This window comes from Sprattus sprattus, assembly GCF_963457725.1.
Source record: "Sprattus sprattus genome assembly, chromosome: 18".
NCBI lineage: Eukaryota > Metazoa > Chordata > Actinopteri > Clupeiformes > Clupeidae > Sprattus > Sprattus sprattus.
Window position 1 is genome coordinate 29,336,588 of NC_137916.1, and position 18,324 is coordinate 29,354,911.

Below are 18,324 nucleotides of genomic sequence, written 5' to 3' on the forward strand. Positions count from 1 at the left end.
GCTCTGATAAGAGGTTAATAGGCTGTTAATAATACACTCTGAAATGCACTGCGACTGACTTTGTGAAATTGGCACTAGCTGGGATAATGACTACCTCCAGAGAGCATAATGAGGGTACATGAAGTTAGGGACTTTAGGGAAGTTAGGGAGTTTAAATACACAAGGTGGGTATTATGCCTGTATTTCCAGAATGATGTGTGATGTATTTCCAGTCCTGAAGGTCTGGTAGAATAACAGAATAGGAAAGGCTGTCCTTGTTCCCTGATGTGAGCTGAGCTAATAATTTCCTCCAGTAAAGTGCCTATTTTCACTAGCAATACACCATTTGTTTCCCCTGTTGAAATATAACAATAAATCCCTTTCAGTTTTTTTTTTCCCACCACCAATTCATAACATCTTTTTTTAGCATGCGTAATGACTTGCATTCAAGTCATCAGGCCACTGCGTCAACAGCGCCCAGTTCACAAAACTCAGAGGAAAAATAAGACTTATATAGCCAGTATTTCAGCAGATGCTGCCTTTAATATTTCTCGAGAGGGTCAAACAGCAGCAGGAGCATTGGAGATGAGTGACATTAACCAAGAGTGGACTGCCTCTCCAAACATGCAAACAAGAGAACATGCCGTTAACTGATTCTGTGCTATGTTGGATTAAGGATGCTCCACTGTTTCAGATACAAATTCTACATGCTAACAATTATTGACAATCTACAGTATTCTCATATACCCGGAACAGTTGCACATTGGCATTGGCCTCAACATATGGATTTATTGACCACTTTTGTATTTGGCTTGCAGTTCTTTTCTAGAGAAGCAGTGTTTGAAAATAACATTTCCTTTCAAATGATATCTATACACAAAGTCATCATATAAAAATAATTTTCCACATCATTTTTGACAAGCTTACAAGTGGCAAACTTCTATCAAGAATACACAAACCTCTCTCAGGTCGACATGGTTTAGAGTTGCACTTTGACAAAATACAGGCTGAAAGTAGGGCACATGGACATCTTAAGTTGTAAAAGTATTAAAGATTAACAGTCAAACAAGTGTACTCCATCTGCAAACGTTGAGAAATCTTTACTTACAACTCACTGTCCGGTTCAACCACAGAAGTATCCATGCCTTCAGGGAACACCTCGACATTCCCTTCATCAGCACAGGACATTTTGTGTAGTCCAAACACCCTAAAGACACTGACAGTAGTCTACTGTGCTCACATTAAAGCATATTTCATTCCCAATTAAATATATATATATAGATACCATGTGTAGGGGTATAAGTCCATGTTTGACCACACATCAATATATTACACGGTTTCATAGCAAGAGTGATGGCACTGATTTGGAGCACGAAACAAGTCGAGATGAGAATACATTATAACTTGCCAGCTTGATTTCCCTGTATATTTAGCACATATTTTGTCCTGCCATCTAATACAGGATTTGTCAAATTATGCTGAAAATGGTGAATAATTTCGGTCATTTAGCAAGCACATTTGACATATTGCACAAACACAGCTGTGGTCCAAGAAAACAATGGAGTCACAATTGTCATAGATGCTGAGAAGAAGCCACTGTGAAAGTGAAACACTGCTGTAAATACTGCTCTAAGTCTCTTTACTGTCACAGCAAGGCCAGAGCCAGCTCTGGTAATGTTATATCTGGTTTAAACAGGCATACTAGTATACCTGATTTTACAAAGCATTTTGTAAATGAAATGCAAGAAAAAGTAAACAAAAAAATTATGCCACCTTCATTCACGTCAAGCAACTCAAACAAGGCCTTCCTGGCCCTGGTTGATTCACACAGACACTCAGACCTTCTGGCAAATAAATAGTTAATGACAACAACACATACACTTATGTACAACTTCACATTATGGATAGGCTCAACAGGGACAATTGGCATAGGGTCAAGGGTGGGAACCACTTAGATTGTACGCTCAAGAATTGGTGGACAAGTGCATGCATTGGTTTCGGCCTTCATCTCAGAGGGCCAGGGCTTACGAGATGTAGTCTACCCCTGGAAGGCAAGCCCAAATGCACATGGTGTGGTCCTTACATGGCCTTAATCACTGGCCGGGAACAAGTTTACTATGAGTCTCAGTGCCGTTGGGTGTCAGCCTGGTCTTGTGCTCGATGCGTGGTCCCCTGGCCGAGTACTGGACGAGCAGAAAGGGCTCCTTGGTCTCCCCCTCACCCACTATGCTCTCCTCGTCCTCGGACTGGCTCAATCGCTGCAGACGCAAGTAGCACCAACAGCCAAATATCAACGCACCCAGAGCGGCCACTGCGATAAGGATCACTATAACCGTCACCACTCCTGTGGTGGGACTATGGTCCATTATGGACATTTTGCTCTGTACAAGCTATGAAAGTTACAGATAACTGAAATAATTGAGGGGAACGTCTGGTCTTTAAAGATCTCTCCAACTTGGCTTGTTTTCACAACGATGTCTTTGGCACCTATGAAAGGAAAGAATGCATATGTAAGAAAATGTGACATGGCATAGTGGCAGTTTCCACCTTGGCCACACAGGATATTTTGCCCTTAAATAGGAGCTCAACAGCTCTCACAGTGACAAACATCTCAACTATACTGGTGCGTGGGGCAATCCTGATGGCTACGTTATTATGTTATATCAGACAATTAAAAAAAACTGTACATATAGGCAGAGGATTGCAAGAGGACTCCAGCAAACTGCGGGCTAGAGGCTTAACAGTTTGGATTGTTGGGGCGAAAGTGCTAATCAGTCGGGTGAAATCCATGTGAACCGAAGCTACAGGTTATATAACTGTGTGACCCACCACATCCTTGCCTTCTAGATACGTCTGATCGGTTATTTGTATTCCTCAATTTGACAAGGTACTCTGTGTGGCAGCTCCTATCAAACATTACCGGAAAATACCCTCATACGCTTGCTTCCTCATCCATCAACAGCCTCAACAGTATTATCGTGTTAAAAGGACCACTGCCAAGTCGATCGCCCGATCAAAAAATTACGCAAAACAGAAATGCAAAAAATGTGCATTCACGTATGGTTTGGTATGCGTAAGACACACAGTTGAAGATCACAAGAATATAATTGCCATAATAGTATACTGAATATAAAAGATAGTTTGAATATCTTGCTAGCTAGGTGGTTGATTCTCTAAACAGACTACAGCATTGACACTGCACGGATTTATAAATGACAGCAGATAAAGATAGTTAGATGGGATGGACTGTAAGAATCTAGCAAGGCGTAAAAAATACATCTGCCAGATGTGAGGAGAAATAATGTAGCAATACTCACCATTTTCTTGTAAGAGACGTGTGCTGCGCGTTTTCTGATTCTGAGGCTTCCCGTTAAAGCTGCACCAGTGTGCATATGATTTGTCAGCCGGATTGCATTGCATTCATGATGTTTCAGGTGTATATCCATAATTATGCATGTCAGAAACACCGCTAATAATCCTTAGATCATACCCTACTCCTCCAAAACACTACCAGGGCCCAGCAAAACGTTGTTCAAAATGTCCACATGAGAGGACCAAACCCCAACAGGAAGTGAGATCAGCACTTCCGTGTTCTCTGTTTACAAGAGGAAGGGAGGCCTTCTTTAACACTATTTAATTATCTCCTATCAATAAAGCACAACTTAAATCGAAGGAATATGGTAGTTAGGTCCATATGTTCCATTAAGCACTGTCTCTGTTTTGCTACCCATTATAGGTATACTCAAAGGGGGGGGGGGGGGAATTACTTGTAAAAAAAAAAAAAACAGATGCTGCCAGAGAGGTCCGAATTAAACTCTTTAGAGGTGATGTGTGGGCTGAATTTTACCTGATTTATTCTTCTTCTGGTGTTTCTTGGTGATGGTCTTGATGGGCGTCCACTTCTAGGCAGAGATGCGGTCATGTTGAATGCCCTCCATTTCTAAATTATTTGTCTTGGATAGATGGATGGAGCTTTCCCAAGACGGGGCTGTCAGTACCTTCTTCCTGATGTTCTCGGATATCTCGTTTCCTCTCGGCATTGTTGATCTGTGTGGGTACACCTTGGCACTACAGTAGTTTGGTTGGTTTCCTCTCTCTTTCAATTTTAGGTTGCCCTACCCTTTTCCTAAGGATGTCTCAGTTGATTGGTTTGCATAATTAACACCCAAATATGTTTCACCAAATCTGTTACCTGCTTGACTTTACCAATGCAGCTACGGGTTCACTTACTTTTGCGAATACACTAGTTCCATGTTTCATGTAGTTTTTTGGCTACTTAAACAATTCCCTCTATACAAGTACATGCAAATGATAAACATAAACCTGACATTTCATCTATGGAAAATTGGTCAAGCTCAAGGGGTTCACATACTTTCAAGTGGCACTGTATGCAGGATGTCATTAAAACGATACATGGAGAAGAAAAAGATAAATGTGTTTATGAAGCCCTAGGCCTTGGCCTTGTTTAAGAAAATTGACCTTTGATGTGCTCATGTGGCGCAATAGGCTTGTAGAAAATCAGCCTTTGATGTTGTAAAATAACTTTAAATAAACCTTAAATGAGTGATTTTGTATTGAATTTGTCTAGCTTTTATATAGCATCACAGTTTCTGAGAGGAAAATATACTGTTTTACTTCAATAATCAAGGGCACAATTTACTCTCTAAAGCAGGGGTGGCCAACCCGCGGCTCGCGAGCCGCATGCGGCTCTTTGCCGGCTGACGTGCGGCTCGGCTCCAGCTCGAGTGCTCACTCACTTTTCTCTTGGTGTACAGAATTTTCATATTGTAAAACAAATATCTAAAATGCATATTTTGCACGCAATATATTTGGAAATACAGACAAAAAGTCTGCCCGATTTGAATGGGGTATTTATTCATGTATATTTTGTCATCACGCGATCTTGAGAGATGTCTTCAAGTAACGTTAATGTTCCAAACATGAAACATTCTTTCTAATGTGTGCACCCAGTTTCAGAGAGTTACTAGCCAGACTAGCAGTAGCTACTGATAGAATGCCATGGATCCAGCAAAGCGTAAAGCTAAACGAAAATATGAAGATACGTTCTTGCCTGAATGGGAGGAATTATTTGCGCAGCGAAATGGAAAACCCCTCTGCTTAATATGCCAGACGTCACTGTCGCATTCTTAAGCCTCAAACTTGGAGCGCCGTCTCTCCACACACAATGCTAACTAACATAGTTCAGGAGTTCCTAAAGGCACAGAGATGGGCAAGCACAAGGTACATACTTTGAAACGTCAGTCAGAGAAACAGACTCGGTTTTTTGGAAATTTACTCTGAAGTAGGCTACTCTGAAACGGTCACGTTGGCATTGTATCAGGTGTCATTGAATATTGCTCGAGCAAAAAAGTAATATAGTGAGGGAGAGTTTGAAAATTGAACAGAGGATATCTGACATTAACTATAATTAGCACCTATCTCAACAGGTGTCTTCAATATGTTTATTTTTGTGCCATATTTTAAATCTACATTCGTTAATTTCTCTTCCTGAAACCCACTAGAGGACACTATTTAAAAGGTTATTTCCAATAAAAGGTAGGCAACTGCTGTGATTAAGCTCTTCTCGAGGCACAGTCTGTTCCAATGCTTTGTTTTGATCACAGTTATTGCAGAAAAGGAGGCCTCACTTAAATATGTGGAGGCAAAGGGTAGTAGCTGCTCCTAAAATTTCTCTCCCAGGTCAGAGTGCTCCTGCTTCACACACATCCAACACAACATCTCAGCAAATGTCTTCAATATGTTTATATTTGTGCCATATTTTAAATCTAAATGTGTTAATTTCTCTTCCTAAAACCCACTAAAGGACACTATTTAAAAGGTTATTTTCAAAAAAAATCTTATGGGGGAGCATGCCCCCAGACCCCCCTAGTTTTGCTTGGTCACAGGGGAAAAAAATGGTTTTATGTAGGGGCTTATCCCCCCCCCAAAAAAGTGGGATCCTAGATACGTGAGGCTCTTTGAAATGGTGTTGGATTTTGTTGTGGCTCTTTGAGCTGGACTGGTTGGCCACCCCTGCTCTAAAGGCACAACTTACCCCGCACCGCACTATATTTTTAAAATACTATATTTCAGATCCAAAGTGATTGTTCCCAGGGATGCACCACATCCTGAAATATATGTTCATATTTTAGTTGGAAGCACTGTCATGGTAAAAACTGGCACAACTCACCCCACTCTCCCCTACATAGGCTACATATTTTTTAGGTTACAGACAAGAACGTATGGTAAAGGTACAGTGGTCGTACCCCGGCAGGGTACAACTGGATCAACAAAGCACGATATCTTTTAAGGTCCATTCCTGTACTTTGATTTCTTAGTGTGTGTATTGGCTCCTCGGGTTTTTGTTTTTAATAAGGAAACGCGAATAATAGACAAATGACACAAATCTGATTCAATATTTGTTATTCAGTGTGCGGCATATTAAAATGCTTAACATTAGTCTAAATTCCGTCTGTTTAGAATAGGTGACGCATAAGATGGTGTAGGTTTTACTCCCACGTGACTAAATACCATGCAATTTCTCGAAAACGAAAGTAAACAAAAAATACGCAGGAAGTCAGTGAAATTACCAATGTAGATTTGGGATGTAGCTGACTGCAACACGACATTTTTCATTGTGAATATACAGCTAAAGTGTAAGTATTGTTACATTAGTTGTTAGGCTTCAGGCAGCGTTACTTATCAAGCCTCACATTTAACCCAAATGACGTTATCTTGGTGAGCTACATTTAAACGTCGAGTTGTGAGTCAGGCAGCTTAGCTATCTTAGTTAAGAAAAGTTAGTGTACTGACGTGCTAGTTGGTGGCAGCAATGTTATAACGATAAGTTCGTTTTAAAAATGTAAATAGACAAGTCTTCGGAGGGCTTAAACAAGTTGAGCAACTGCAGTCGTTAAGAGGTTATGTAAGAATATCAAGTCACATATTTTAATAATGTTGTGATTTATGTCTCCATCTGTGAGGATAATCTTTGGTTGTTAATCAAGAGATGCAGGCCTATGCTTTTCCGTGTATGAACTCAAGAGCCACTGGTATCCAGCTGTAAGTGTTGTTACCCAAATAGCTAGCCATTGGTGGCTAGGCTAGGCGACATAGCAAGTTACTTTAAAGTCTCATCGACAAGATAACGTCAACCAAGGTGTAATCAGGGTTGTAAAAGAGCAGCATTTATGTTCTGGAAAAGATGGCGTATTCGTGGAAAGTATATGAACCATGTTATCTTCTCTGCCCACAGCTGTGGTGTGGTGTGATCTCGAAACTACCGTCAAAACAAACTGAACCTGTGTGCAGCAACAAGTGCCTCATTTCTCCCTAGAATTTAACAGGTCATGGCAAGCGCACCTCCAATGGACTTCAACAACTACTATGGGCAGCCACAGCCTCCATCATATGAGGAGACTGTGGCTGCTGCTGCACCCCAGTATACTACTTACAGTAACACAGCCCCTCCTCCTGTTTACGACAAAACGCCCCAGCCAGCCTATCCAACTCAAGCATATAACCAGATGTACCCAGAACAGTCAAATGCAGCAGGACCATCGAATGTAGGTAATGATCACATTGGGATTTCTGTACTGTTGGTTCGACTAACCAATTCGTCATTCCAGTCAGACATGCATGTGGTCGTACTTTATTGTACGCAGGCTGTTCTGACAGACGATATTATTATTAATCCTGACAACAGTTTGTTTATTGAAGAAAAGGAAATCACACTTCAGCTTTGCCTGTTGTCTCTCCAGTGGTTCAGACGGTATATGTCCAGCCCGGCGCGGTGTTTGGAGATTTCCCAGTGCATGTCCACTGCTCTATGTGTACCCAAATGGTCCTCACTCGTCTCGTCCACGACAATGGAGTTCTCACCTGGCTTACCTGTTTGAGTCTTAGCATTGTAGGGTAAGTTTGCTGTGTATCACATTTTGCTGTGATCCTGCTTTTTGTACGTTGAGCATTATTTGTCAGTAGTCAAACACCAGACAATATGGTAAACTTCTTGTTCTGGAACCTACCCTGAATTTTTACAAGTACACGTTTTAAAAGGGAAAGTTACAAAAGGCAGAATGTAATAAGTACACCCGCCGCATAACCATATCCACTGGAAATGTTGTTCCTATGTGTAAAACTGATGTCACCCTTCTCCAGTTGCTTGTATGGATGCTGCTTGATTCCGTTCTGCGTGGACAGTTTGAAGGACGTGAAGCACCACTGTCCCAACTGCAACAATTTGCTGGGAGTCTACAAGCGGCTGTGATGTCCCAGCATTCCCGGCAACAACTTTAACATATTGATCCCAAATCAACACATCTGTACAAATTATATTAAGGCTGGAGCTTGTTAACTTTTTGTTAGACTATTATATCAGTTGCAAACTAGCTAGCATACCTGTAGTTTACCTGTATCTCCAAACAGGATTTCTGTTTTTGTTTAGAATTGAGTTTCTAGACCTCGCAAAACATGCACCTTGTAACTATTTAAAGTGGTATTAGATATGTTCATATTTGACATGTAAGTTAGAGAAAGTAGGTGGAGAAGAAAGATTATGTTTCACTCTTAGTGCCTCCTCAGAATGATGTATGACATTTTTGACCAACAAACGCCCACACATTGCCCCTTTAAACGTCACTTTTTTATGTAGCGAATGCTCCTTGCTCAATCTATTTTACTTTAATTTTGAATAATAAAAACTATCTTTAAAAAAAATCATTTTTGTCATAATGAATGAAGGGCTTGACATGGGTAAGCTCATGAAGGCAAGGAGTCTCTGTGGTGAGAAAGCAAATAATGAGCCAAAAAATATCAGGTTGTGCAATGCATGTTTTATATTATATGATGCACGATCATGGTACCAATCAACGGTTATTTAATCAATACAATAGTGTTAACCAATACAATTCCAAATAACCATATGAACCATTTTAGCAGTTTTATGTAGCCTTTTCTTTATTCTCTCAACATTTACAATGTACAGTGCCTGACAAAAGTCTTGTCACCTATCCAAGTTGTAGGCACAACAGATGATAACTTGACTTGTAGTTGATCAATTGAAATCAGAAATGGCTCATATGAAAGGCAAAGGCCTCTAGATTATGCTTATTATACCAACATAAAGTTGTGTATCATTAATTGAGTTTTATCATGTAATAAGGACAGACAGGTCAGATTGGGTTTGGACAAAAGTCTTGTCGCATACACAAAAATATTTTTTTTCATTTTGAATTTTACTTTGATAACACAAAAATGCTACAATAACATCAGAGCATAAAGTCATGGTGCCTTGGAAAAAACAAATAATATTGTGTATGACTCCCAAGCTATGAGCTTGGAGGACTGCATCCATATGTCTCGGCAATTACTCAAATAACTAATTGATGAAGTATGGAATGGCAAAGAAAGCAGTCTTGCAGGACTGGTTTCATCTTCCAAGCCTCCTCCTTCATCCTACTTCAGACATGCTCAATAATGTTCTTGTCTGGTGATGGGCTGGCCAATTCCGGAGCACCTTGACTTTCTTTGGTTTCAGGAACTTTGATGTGGAGGCTGAAGTATGAGAAGGAGCGTCATCCTGCTGAAGAATTTACATTCTCTTGTGGTTTGGGATGTAATAGGCAGCAATAATCTCTTGATACTTCAGGCTGTTGATGTTGCCATCCACTCTGCACACCCATACTGGTTGTAACCCCAAACCATTTTTTTGCCAAAACGATAGACAGTGGAAAAGTGTCAGAAGGTTGACTTTTTTTCTGATGAATCATCCATTAAACTGCATTACGATCGCTACGAATACTGCAGAAGACCTGTTGGAACCCGCATGGACCCAAGATTCACCCAGAAAACAGTCAAGTTTGGTGGAGGAAAAATCATGGTTTGTATGGGGGTGTGCAAAAGATCTGCAGAGAGGATGGCAACATCAGCAGCCTGAAATATCAAGGGATTCTTGATGGCGATTACATTCCAAACCACAGGAGACGGCAAATTCTTCAGCAGGATGGTGCTTCTTCTCATATTTCGGCCTCCACATCAAAGTGGATGCAGTATGGATGCAGTCCTCCAAGCTCATCTGAGTCATATATGATATTGTTTTTTTCCCCCAGGGCACCATGACTTTATGCTCTGATGCTATTGTAGCATTCTTGTGTTATCAAAGTAAAATTCAAAATTAAAAAAAATATTTTTGTGTATGCGACAAGACTTTTGTCCAAACCCAATCTGACCTGTCTGTCCTTATTACATGATAAAACTCAATTAATGATACACAACTTTATGTTGGTATAATAAGCATAATCTAGAGGCCTTTGCCTTTCATATGAGCCATTTCTGATTCCAATTGATCAACTACAAGTCAAGTTATCATCTGTTGTGCCTACAACTTGGATAGGTGACAAGACTTTTGTCAGGCACTGTATCTGAATAATCTGTTTCCAAACCCTTGTGTGTGTATATAAAGTATATCAACATAACATTATATATGAAAGACGTCAGGCTAATGTACACAATTACACTTTTAATTTCCAAGTCTGTAGAAATTAGCGATGACAAGAAAAAACCTAAAGCGTCAAAATGTATAGAAGATGCATAGAATTTATAGAATATTGAGTAGCATCATCTGTTTTTTCTACCTAGAGGCATTTTTATTTTGTCACAATGTAGCTATTGCTATTTATATTTTGATCGATTTGACAATAAAATCACCAGAATGCCTTTAGGGGTAAATGGATTTCAAATGTTATTAGCAGAGAGAGAGTGCCTATAGTTTTTACACACACACACACACACACACTCATAAATGGTGGCAACTTTAATTTTGACAAAGTATTTTAGAAGGTTAAGATCAATGTACAAAATGATGCTAACAAACAACAACAGGCTGGATACATACTAGGGTAAAGTCTGCTGCAGGTCCTCGACTTCATATTTCCACATTCTCTTCTGAATCAAAGAGTTATCAGACAGGTCAGCCATTTTTACCGCTCGAAGCACAGGTTCCGGACTGTGGGTCTGGAGTACACCCATCACCATGACATATTTACCTGCAGGTAAAAATGTTTGTACGTTAGGCTTTTTAAAATGTCTCTGGTTTGTAAACCACTACAACATGATTTTGTTAAACACTGGTTGAAGATGAGACGCACATTAGTCCCGTTAAGAAAGCCACTAACCGTGAATAAGACATGGTTTTCCTTTTGGTATGTTATTAACACCAACGACAACAAAGTTACCAGTCTCGTCCAAGAGAACAACCGAGTTATGATCTGGCTGAACTTCGACCACAGTCCCTTGCATCCACACAATGGACACACACAGGGGGTTCCCTTGACCAAGTCTCTTTATGATGAATTCGGACTTCCCATTTGGTCCAGTGATGCGACTTTTAGCATCGCGAAGCTGGCCAGAGAGCACCTTCACAGGAGGGCTTCGTGTTTTCTCCACCGTACCTTTCTCAGGCAGAGCCATGACATTTTCCCGCGTCGACTTAGTCGAAGGCAAATATATGACGCAATTTCCCTTTCCTTCCAAAACGTGATCTTCACAATAAAAGTGCTTGCAAGGGCTTCAAAAATATTCCCAGGGTGAATTAAGCAAAAAGCTACTTGCATATCACAAGTCCCTCCCTCGTTGCATGATGAAGATATTGAATAGGCCTACATACATATCTACCTGCAATTAATGTGGACACGTACTGTACTAGTATATGCAGATACATTTATTTATTTTATAAAGGCACAACTTCTGAATTAAAAAAATAATTAAAAGGCAGCACTGATTAAAGACTGCGGAATCTGAAATATGCAGATTGCTTTTGAAAGTTAATGATTGAATCATGGTCATTGTGCCAAGACCTTTGCAAGTTATTTCACCTGCATTCAGAAATGTCGGCCCAAGCTAAGAAACAAAACCTTGTCTGAAATTTAAATAAACCATGATTTCAAATATTTTAATATATTTTATAGAGCCATGAAACTGGATAGCTTTTTTCAGGCCAGAGCAACTGCCCCTCAAAATTCCTGTGCACTTCCCTGTTCGTTACATTCCACCACTGCACCCAAGTCATCACAACAAACCTTGCTATTTGTTTATGGTTTGTCATACAGCGCCATAGACACATACTACACTACATGCCTAGGAGTTTTAGATCGATAAAGTTGCATAGAAATGAGTAGGACACATATGTTGAATAGAACAGTCATGTAGCACTTTTTAAATGGTTAAATAGATGTTTTTAATAGTGATGAGGCCGGACAAGTCCTCAATGAATCCAGCATACAATAACACCAATGCATAAAACAATAGAAAAAAGGAACATCTTATTTTGCGATAATACATGCATAGAGAATACAATGCTTCCTTCATTTTATACCAGGTATTGGAAGTCCTTGATAAAAAGAAACCCTTCTTGGCTTTTAATACAAGTACTTTAAAAATATAATCTGCATACATAAATACAAAAAAGCTAAAAAAGTAACTTCAAGTAACATAATATTAATAGATAGAAACCTTTACTCATGTTAAAATAAAGCAAATATTTAGTCACTAAATGTCCCCCCCCCAGTGGATCATCATACAATCTGAATTTTAAGGAATGCCAAACTCAGCATCAGGAAGATGAAGGGAAGTGAATATGAGCTTCCTTTGTTCCCTAAAAAAAAAAGTGGAAAAAAGTTATTAGAACATCAAACTTATTGTTTGTACCTTTCTTAAATTGCTACACTCTGATATTAAAGACAAGCTGGTAATGTGCAGCACAGCTAATGTGTTCGTTGAAGTATTAAGATATGAAACATTAACAGGGAATTATAACTTTCTATCATTCCACAGCGTCTTACCTGCAGATGCAGTAGTGATGCTGGCCGCAGTAGTTGTGGCGGTGGTCACAGTCGTGGCAGTAGCAGCCGTGGTGGCAGCTGTGGTAGCAGCTTCAGTGGAGTTACTGGAGGCTGTGGTGGAGGTCTCGGCTCTTCCTCCAGTTAAGCCCAAGCCCAGAGTGTCAAGCTCAGACTGGAGCTGTCTGGAAATCCAGCTCTGGACGACGGTTTCATTCTCGTAGCTCGCCAGGTCGTCTAGGTTACTGCCGAGGAGACCGGACACTTCGGGGACTGTGAGGTCCTGTATAGGGTATTTGGGGGAGGGGACAGTAGTTATTCACATACTTTTTTTTTTTTTTTTAAGATTTGTTTTTGGCTTTTTATGCCTCTAATTGATAGATTAGTGAAGAGTGGGACAAGAAATGAGAGGGCGAAGAAGTGGGGAGTGGACTGGAGATATGATATTGGGTCGGATTCGAACCCGTGTCCTCCATGGGCATCAAGCCCGAATTTGGTCGAGGCTACTGTGTGAGCTACAGTGCCCCCCAGTTATTCACATACTTAAACAGTTTTTGTGTGTTACGTTTGAAAAGACTGCATCATAAATGTGGGTTACTCACCAAGACTACAGGTTCATCCAAACCGATGAATGTTTCAATGTCCATGCTGACGTTGCATGAAGAGAACCCTCTGATGACATCAATGGAGGCACCTCCTGCAAGAAGGGGTACGTAAGAAAGAAGGAACAACAGTGAAGATTTGAATGGAATGGCCTCAGCATTACCGACCCATGATGAGGTACAGAATTTCTCTAAAAATAAGAAGGCGCTTACCCAGGTAAGGCTCAAGCAGCTGGTAGGAGGTCAGCGTATCTTCACTGTCCCGGTTTAGGAAGTTAACGGGGAAGGCCTGTCTGGCCGTTTCAAAGAGCACTTTCTTCTTCTCCGTGGTACAGTTTGAAATTTCCAAAGCGTCTGCTCCTCTATTGTTTTGTGACAAAATCAAAATGATTAAAACGTGAATGTACGATCATGAATGTAGTAGACTAATTATGTTCAATTGATCCTTTCTGGGACCTGATAGTGACTGATCGCCCTCCACAGGAGACTAGGCAAATCAATGATGCTCCAAACATCCAGAAAATCTTGGAAATTCTGCTTTCTGCACAGAAATATCTATCAAGCTATTTGGCTTCAAATAGGAAACCAACCTCCTTGCTACCACATTAAAAAAGATCGTTCCCTCCATATTAAGAAGACTGATGAGCCGAAATAGGCCTATGGTCCTGGCATTCTGCTCCTTCTGCATGAAATGACGACCTGCCTGATGCCACATCTTCGGAAATGTTCATTTTTATCATACAATCACCATAAGCTTCCAAAGATACTTCTGTAGAGACGATAAGATACCCCAAAATTATGGCCAGAAGCCGATGCAGCCCTTGCACAACACACAACTAAATAGGCCTATGGTCCTGGCATTCTGATCCTTCTGTATGAAATTACCACCTGCCTGATGCCACATCTTCGGAAATGTTCACAATCACAATAAGCTTCCATAGATACTTCTATAGAGACGATAAGATACCCCAAAATTAGGGCCAGAAGCCGATGAAGCCCTTGCACAACACACAACTTTGTGCGCCTCTTGGACAGGCCATCGTGTGCCTCTTTCTAATTGGACAGGCCATTGTCCATTTGTGAACCTCTCCAACTGGAGGAATTTCTGCCGGTAACATGACCACCACATGCTTCTAATTGTCAGTATGTACATTGACCTCCAGGTCCTTTCTTTCAACTCTCAAATGTCCTATTTTGTCTTGAGTAAAAATAGAGACTTCTTCCTTCTTCACCTGAGGAGCTCTGCCCTCCTTAGCGTAGCCTGTCTTCTCTTCACCTCAGACTGCAGTACACCGAGACCTTCCTCTCTGTTCATCATCTCCTCGTCTCCATTGCTTCTTCAACTGCCACTTCTCTCAAATCAGCCTTTCTATTTCAACCTGTCATCTTGACTTGGCTCGACCTGGCTGTTTCCCCTCCTATCTTTCTGATAAACATCATATCTTTCCATGCCATAATTATAGATGACCTCAGCAATTTGCTCTCCTCTGTGCCCTTCAATCCTTTTCAAAATGTCCTTTTTAATCATCATTGATGTACTGTTACTCCATTCCTTGACTTCAGCTTCACCTTCACTAGCAATGCTAGCAGATCCACAAGGCGAGAAATAACACTGTGTGTGTGTAGGTGTTTGTGTGTGTGAATGTAAGTGAGTGTGTGTGTGTGTCTGCGTTGGCGTGTGTGTGTGCATGTGAGAGTGTGTGTGTATGTGAGAGTGTGTGTGTATGTGAGAGTGTGTGTGTGTGTGTGTATGTGTATGTGAGTGAGTGTGTGTATGTGAGAGTGTGTGTGTATGTGAGAGTGTGTGTGTGTGTGTTTGTGTATATTGGATTGAGAGATCTTGATTGCTGTTTATGCTCACTGAATGCTGGTGTTGCTGATTGATTGCAGAGCGCTGGTGTCCAGGGCACACAGGTTGGGTCCTCCCAGGGCATTCAGCTCCGACGAGCCAAGGCTGTTGTTGGACCCACTCAAGAACTTTGTCACGATCAATTTGCTCTGAAAGAAAAAACAAACCAACAAATGAATTTACATTTAAAGAAAACATTCATCATTGTTTGGTTATAGAGGGAAGAGTAGAAAAGTTCTTGAGTTCTTTTTCTACTCTAAATTAACAATCTTTTACTCGCACCCAAAATCGCCTTTATTTTGGAAGTAGAGCGCGCCTATCCCTACAAATGGTAACAGAGGGAAAACATCGCTTGTGAGTTTTAAAGGTTTTTTCTCACCAATTCCGGTTCCCATTCGCCATCGTCTGAGTTCATCAGCGCTGCCAGGGTGTCCGGTGAGGAGATGGTCCATTTGCTGAAGTCAGTTGCGGTGGCCACGCGAGAGACCGACCCAAGCAGCTGAACCTGCTCATCCGGTAGGCCTGATGGATATGCCTACGGAAAAAGTGGGGTGTTGAAACAAATGCATAACCTCAAACTCCAGCGTCTGTAATGTTATCAGGCCATGCCACCCTCGAACCCTTTGTGATAGCTACCTCAAGCAGTCTGTCCAAGATGACTCTCTGTAGTTCATCCTCGTCCACTTTCTCAGTCAGGCTAGCAAGGTTTTCTTTAACGACCTGAGCGCTTAAACAGTGACCGAACTGCGTGGCGTCATATCCAAATGGAAAGGCGTCATCGCTTATGGTGACACGGGTGATGTTCCCCTCTGTGCATTCATTAGCTTGGGGAAAAAATTGAAAGAACCAAACCAGAAATTATTACTCACAGGAGGGAATATGAAGGTAGTTTTAAAGTAGTATTATTTTTAAAGTATTTAAGAGTAGTGACTTTTTTTACTGTTAGACTTTTTTTAAACTATTTTTACAGTTTATGTTTGTACTAAATCACTGCACCAAACTCTGAACTGTAACCACTGAACTGTACTGTCATATCATCAGTGTGGTTCATCACCACCTTAACTGCACACCTACCTCCTCTTTTGGTCCGTAGTCCTCGATTGAGCTGTCTAAACAGTCTCTTCAGTTTCCTTTTCTGAGTTTTATTCCGTCTCAGGCGTCTCAGGAACCTTTTCAAAAAGTTTCGCTTAGTTCTCTGAAAAGAGAAAATGATGACCTTGGTAAATATCCAGTCAGGTGAAGATCTACTGAATGGAAACCAAACCAACAGCCTGATGGCATGACCAGCCTACCCTGTTGAATCTTCTCCAGAAATCACTGGAAAAGTACAGTGGAAGAATTCCCAGGTCATTTAGGGTCCTCTCTCTCCACCTGGCTGGTGGTCTGAAAAGGAGGAAGATGAGGATGAGGTTTATGCTTCGTCAGAACCTATATCTGAGAGACCTCATCTGCCCATGTATGTGGGTAAGTCTACTACTTATTTAGTGTGGCAAAGTAATAAAAAAAAGTTGCACTTATCAAACACACAGGCCTTCACGTTCTGGTTTTGCTGTATTCTAAGCCAATTCAACTATGCTTGGTATACAATACCGGTTGCTACAGTACCAGTCAAAGGTTTGGACACACCATTTTTTTTTCTTTACTTTTATTATTTTCTACATTGTATATTAATACTGAAGACATTAAAACTACGAAAGAGCACATATGGAATGATGTACTAAACAAAAAAAGTGTTATCTACCATGTAAAAAATTATAAAAGTAAAGAAAAAACTTCTCAGCCTTTAACATGCAGCTACCACAGCCTAGTAGTCTAAATGAGCCTCACAGCATTTCTATAGGTATAAATGAGCATGCATTAATATGTTATACCACAAGGTGGCTGCGGTAGGCTATTTATGATTATTTGGTACTTTGTATTTCCATTACAATTTTGGGTGCCTGTTTAGTTGACAAAGTGTTAAAACATATTTTTACATTTGGTTTTTTGAAAATGATTCTAATAATAATTAATATTTTCATCGGTTCGTAACACTCACCCATATTTGGTGTTACCCTGAATGAGAACTGTTTGCATGGCAGTACTCTGCGCATCACTGAAGTCGTTGCAGTTCTTCATCTTCTCTAGGATCTCTGGGTCCGAGTTCTGAATGTAAGGCCGGTCCAAGATACAGGCCATGTTGCCCAGAACCTCCACATTTGGACGGCTTAAGGTCGTACCGCTGATGGCCTGTTGGATCAGTTCACAATGTCATCCGTGAAGAATACTCAAAGACGCTTTCTAATTTTGTTTTTGGGTTGTATTGTTAAAAATTTCAAGTTTTAAGTTTCAATCCTTTTATTGTCAGATGCACAGAACAACACAGAGTCAGACTGGGCACTGAAATGATTAAGACAAGACACCACACATCAACCCAACATGACATAATATAACATGCTATAAGTACTCTGGACATAAATTACACATATGATAAACATATAATAAACATACTAAATATACAATACCAATTATAAAGTTTATATTGTGTCTAACATAGCTTACCAGGCATTGTCTAGCATTGTTAACCAGAATGGCCCTTCTTCTTCTTAGTGCCCTGTTTAAAACGGTGAAGTCTGCATTTCCTAGCTCTGTGAAGTACGCCGTGCAGTTGGCTTGTGGGATGTCTGCATAGCTAGAGGAATAATACAGAAAGTGTACACCCTTAACACTTGAACACTTCACCAAACCTCTGTGGGTAAGACAGGCAGTCACATGAGGTCAGATATTATTTGGGCATGACAGGAGTTCAACATCTGGAAACAACAAATCAAGTAATAACCAAACCTGCAACCATAATTAGGCCACTGCATTACTAACTGCACCGTAACTTATTTTTATGTCAAACACCTTGTCTGTCTGGTTTTTACAATTTGTTATCTTAACTGCACTGTTTTGTTACACTGTTGTTTACCTTGTATGTCTGTCTGGTTTTTACAATTTGTTTTCTTAAACTGCACTGTTTTTTCAAACTGTTGCTCATCTTTTTTTTTATTATTTCTTTAAATTATATAATTGTGTA

General features: G+C 40.4%; 3 protein-coding genes across 3 annotated transcripts; 1 reads left to right on the forward strand and 2 right to left on the reverse strand.

Annotated features, from left to right (window-relative positions):
- Positions 1-1,387: 1,387 nt before the first annotated feature.
- On the reverse strand, positions 1,388-3,492 carry snn (stannin). Its single transcript, XM_080856799.1, has 2 exons — positions 3,297-3,492; positions 1,388-2,466 (listed from the first exon to the last, which is right to left on the reverse strand). Exon 2 carries the CDS (start codon positions 2,352-2,354, stop codon positions 2,073-2,075), a length of 282 nt encoding a protein of 93 aa, XP_080712925.1. The 5' UTR covers positions 2,355-2,466; positions 3,297-3,492; the 3' UTR covers positions 1,388-2,072.
- A 3,030-nt stretch (positions 3,493-6,522) lies between these two features.
- On the forward strand, positions 6,523-8,646 carry litaf (lipopolysaccharide-induced TNF factor). Its single transcript, XM_080856797.1, has 4 exons — positions 6,523-6,635; positions 7,235-7,548; positions 7,740-7,893; positions 8,140-8,646. The coding sequence occupies exons 2-4, from the start codon at positions 7,329-7,331 to the stop codon at positions 8,246-8,248; spliced, it is 483 nt and encodes a 160-aa protein (XP_080712923.1). The 5' UTR covers positions 6,523-6,635; positions 7,235-7,328; the 3' UTR covers positions 8,249-8,646.
- Positions 8,647-10,872: 2,226 nt separating this feature from the next.
- rmi2 (RecQ mediated genome instability 2) lies at positions 10,873-11,448 on the reverse strand (the record flags this gene model as incomplete). The annotated part of the gene is made up of 2 exons (XM_080856800.1): positions 10,873-11,024; positions 11,154-11,448. The coding sequence occupies 2 exons, from the start codon at positions 11,446-11,448 to the stop codon at positions 10,873-10,875; spliced, it is 447 nt and encodes a 148-aa protein (XP_080712926.1).
- Positions 11,449-18,324: the final 6,876 nt, after the last annotated feature.